The 4,097-nt window shown below is 34.3% G+C and overlaps 1 protein-coding gene across 2 annotated transcripts; it reads left to right on the forward strand.

Annotated features, from left to right (window-relative positions):
- Nucleotides 1-1,120: 1,120 nt before the first annotated feature.
- Nucleotides 1,121-3,423, forward strand: LOC117614950 (putative disease resistance protein RGA3). 2 transcript variants are annotated; one of them, XM_034343892.1, is made up of 2 exons: nt 1,121-1,706; nt 2,797-3,423. In XM_034343892.1, exons 1-2 carry the CDS (start codon nt 1,164-1,166, stop codon nt 2,815-2,817), a joined length of 564 nt encoding a protein of 187 aa, XP_034199783.1. In that variant the 5' UTR covers nt 1,121-1,163; the 3' UTR covers nt 2,818-3,423. The 2 variants fall into 2 exon arrangements, with proteins under 2 accessions (XP_034199783.1, XP_034199782.1); XM_034343891.1 differs by having other exon boundaries at nt 2,804-3,423.
- The last annotated feature ends 674 nt before the right edge of the window (nt 3,424-4,097 follow it).

A 4,097-nucleotide genomic window follows, 5' to 3' on the forward strand; every position in this document is an offset into this window, starting at 1 on the left:
CAAGGGGCTAACTGCTGGAAATGCTCTAAGCCCCATTACCTGTCGTCTAGCACTTGTACTTGGTTGAATTTTCTTAGCGAGTCCTTACTTAGTTAGGATTTTGGTTCCTTATTTCATTAGAATTTTGGTTACTTACAAATTATTATTTAGTCCTATTGTAATAAAGATTTACTTCATATTATAATTTAGATATATTTCCTATTTTATTTAGGATTAACACATTTTTGTACTTATATAAATATCTCCATATCAAAGAAGAATAATAATATAAACATAGATGAACATATCTGAATATTTACCCTATTTTGTTTGAGAAATTTCACCTATCATAATGTAAGGCCAATATTGATGGCAAAGACGATATACCCATCACATTATGACTTGGAACTCTTGACACCAAAAAAAAAAAAAAAAAAAATGACTTGGAACTTTTTATTTCTATCAACGGAGGAGAGAGAAACACTCAAACACTGAAACACTGTACGTGCGTCTTCAATCATGTGGTTTCCTTAGCTATCTTTGCATTCTCTGCTCTCTCATCTCTGTCTCGCACGAGTATGGAAGCTGGAAAGGTGTTAGAAGTTCTCTATACTTTTCCTGTCGAGGGAATACTGAACAAGCTGGCTTCACTTGCTGCTCAAGAAATAAGCCTGTTCCGGGGATTCAAAAAGGAACTAACAAAACTTCGTCAATCATTACTCGAGATTCAAGATTTCTTAGGCGATGTTGCCCATCAGCCACAAGAACGAGGCAGGGCATTGAAGGACTGGGTGAGAAAACTGAAAGACATAGCTGATGATGCTGACAATGTCTTGGATGAAATCAACTATGAAGATCTTCGCAGGCAAGTAGAACTGTCAAACCAAAAGAGGAAAAAGGTACGCAACTTCCTTTCCAGCTCCAATCCCCATTTGTTTCGTCAAAAAATGGCACATAAAATCAAGAGCATCAACGCATCTTTTTTGGATCTCAAATATGAGGCATCTTTCATTGGACTAGTTTCCAAGAAAATAGATCGAACCCCTCCAGAAATTGGAGGGGCCAGAGAAACCGACTCAATCTTTGAGGAAGATGAAATCGTCGTTGGAAGGAATGAGGATCTGTCAAAGATAATAATTACAATCTTGACAGACTCCAACTTGGATCAAGAAAATCTTTCAGTAATGCCCATTGTCGGAATGGCAGGCCTGGGGAAGACAACTGTGGCTAGGTCACTATTCAATAAAGATTCTATTGGTGGACATTTTGAGAAGAAAATATGGGTGTGTGTATCTAACACTCTTGAGGTCAATTCGATTTTAAGTTGGATATTAGAATATCTTAACCCAACAAAGGCTGGGATACAACGCCTAGATGCATTGCTTAAAAACCTAGTACAAGAATTGGAAAAAAAGAGATATTTTCTTGTGCTTGATGATGTGTGGAACGAAGATCCTCAAAAATGGAGCAATTTGATGACTTGTTTGTCAAAACTTCGTAGTGCCCAGGGAAGCGTTGTTATAGTCACTACGCGCAGTGCCAGTGTTGCATCAATCACGAAAAAAGTAATTCCAATGTATGTTTTGAGAAGTCTATCTGTTGATGATTGTTGGGACATATTGAAGAAAAGAGCATTTCCAGATGGTAATGCTCCTATTGCAAAAGATCTAGAAACAATTGGAAGGGAGATTGCCAGAAAGTGTGCTGGTATACCTTTAACGGCAAAGGTACGTAATGATATATCAATTTGAAGTTTCTTGCATTTCTTTATTTAATGGGCTTGACCGGGCCGGGCTTTAAAGAGGATAGAGAAAATATTGGGCCGGATCGGACCGGATTTTTTTAGAAAATTCAAAGCCCAAGTCCGACCCATGAGCCCCGGCTGGACTTAAACGGGCCTACTTCATTAAAAAAAAAATCATAAACTTAATCATAAGGGCATTTTAGTCCAAATTTGATATTAAACTCACTTAATTCCAATATTTTTACATCAAACAAAATTCATAAAACACCCATAAAGTCACACAACTTAATAAGATTTTCCACAAAAATATTAAAACCAAGTATTATTTTTGAGGTTATTACATAATTAGACCGTAATACGTTTAAAAAAATAATACGTATCAAAAAAATATATTTTTTTAAAGGATGGTATGAATAAATATGCAAATATTTGGTGATGTGTTCAAGAAAAACATGATTATATTTGGTGGTACGATTATGTTTCGTGATATGATTATATTTGGTGATATGATATGTTGTTCATCTTATTTATATATATATATTATTGAATTAATAATTGACACAAATTAATGTGCTAATCATCCAATTATAAACTAGGAATGAGTAAAGAAAAGTAAATGAAATGAAACAAATTATATATGTGATTTAAGTGATATAATCCTAAACCTAAAACTCTTATTTATACATAATTATATATGTATGCCGGCCTAACGAGCCAGGCCGGGCTTTAGACACCCAAGTCTAGCCCAGCCCAAAGCGGGCCGGGCCATCTCAAAGCTCATAACGAGCAGGGTTGGGCTTTTTTTTGATGGGCCGGGCAGGCTTCCATTGGCCCATGAGCCTGCGGGCCAAATGATGAGGCCTATTCTTGCTTACTGATGTGACTCAATCATAATCTGACACGTCTTCTTTATTAAAAATAATTAAAATGAAAAATAAATGCATTTTGAGAATACAAGGTGTCATGCATATTCTATGTCAAAAAGTAAAAGTGTGACGATGTCTTCATGTCATGCAAATATATGTGGTAGGTCCAATACAAATTAAGTCCAAATTAATTAATACGGCTTTTAGAATTCAGATTCAGTTGCTTGACTTGGCGCCAATCCCTCCCTGATCATACGCTTGGGGGGGGCAGTTTTGGAAAGTGAATATACAAGACAACTAGCTGCCGTCTTATCTCCTCATAGGATTTTGTCAAAAGTGAGCAAATCTTTGCATAGTAATATTTCGAGGTGATAGGCTTAAGTGTAGCAATTTTTCATTACATTTGTTATCACACCAGATGTATGCATTTAAAGGGGTTAAATAAATTGTAAACTTACTTCTATCATGCATTTAAAGGGGGTTAAATAAACTGTAAACTTACTTCAATCATGGTTTAAAATCGTCTATGTAATCATAAATAACTATATTTCACCATATCAACTTATCAACTTGTGATAACTCAAAATATAGAAGCAAGGTTTAGCGAATTACCACATCAATAAGCAATATTTTCGTGAATTGTGAGACCAGGTTTGACAACTAGTGTGGTTATTTTCACCTATTTGTCATATTTCCTCACCCACATTATCTTCAAATATTTAACGATAAATTTACCCCTTTGTAAAAAAACCTTTGCACATTATTTATCTCCTTTTGAAAAGAAATCGATGCCACAGTGGCTTCATGACATGTCTAATATGTACTAGTCGCTCCCATTACAGAACAAATTGATGCTAGTTCTGCTTCAGAATCAGCAATTGCCTTAGCTGTGCCATTAACAAGGGAGACCATATATGCTGACAAATTCATGTTTTTTAATCGCATTTTACTATATCAAAGCATCTGTAGTTCTGATCAAGTGCCATTAACAAATTCAAAACATCATTTCATATTACAAGCCGGAAATCAACTAGAAGCATTCCGTTTGGCAGTAAAGAAAGATGAGGAAAAAATTTCAGCAATAGATTTTATCATTTAGAATATCGATACCTTTCCTAAGATGAATTTGCTTGAATTAATAATTAAAGGGTATTTTAGGAATAATGATGAGTGGACAAATATGATTGTGTTTTTTCAAATTTACATAGTGAGTTAGAAAATAAGGTGAGTGGAAAAATATTAATATTGAAGTTAAATTAGTGCACCTAGTTTCATCTCATTTCTGTACATTTAAATTTTTTTACCTACAATTCATGTAAACGTATACCAACTTGCATGCATATATATATATATATATATATATATGCAGTTTAATTGATCTACATTTGATGGTGCCTATCGTTTGAATGCTTGTTAATTTACCTATATTTACATGTATGCTACTTTATCAATATTTGCAAGTACAATGATTAGGCATATGTACTTAAAAATAATAGGTATTCACTAAG

This window comes from Prunus dulcis, chromosome 1 (assembly GCF_902201215.1).
Source record: "Prunus dulcis chromosome 1, ALMONDv2, whole genome shotgun sequence".
NCBI lineage: Eukaryota > Viridiplantae > Streptophyta > Magnoliopsida > Rosales > Rosaceae > Prunus > Prunus dulcis.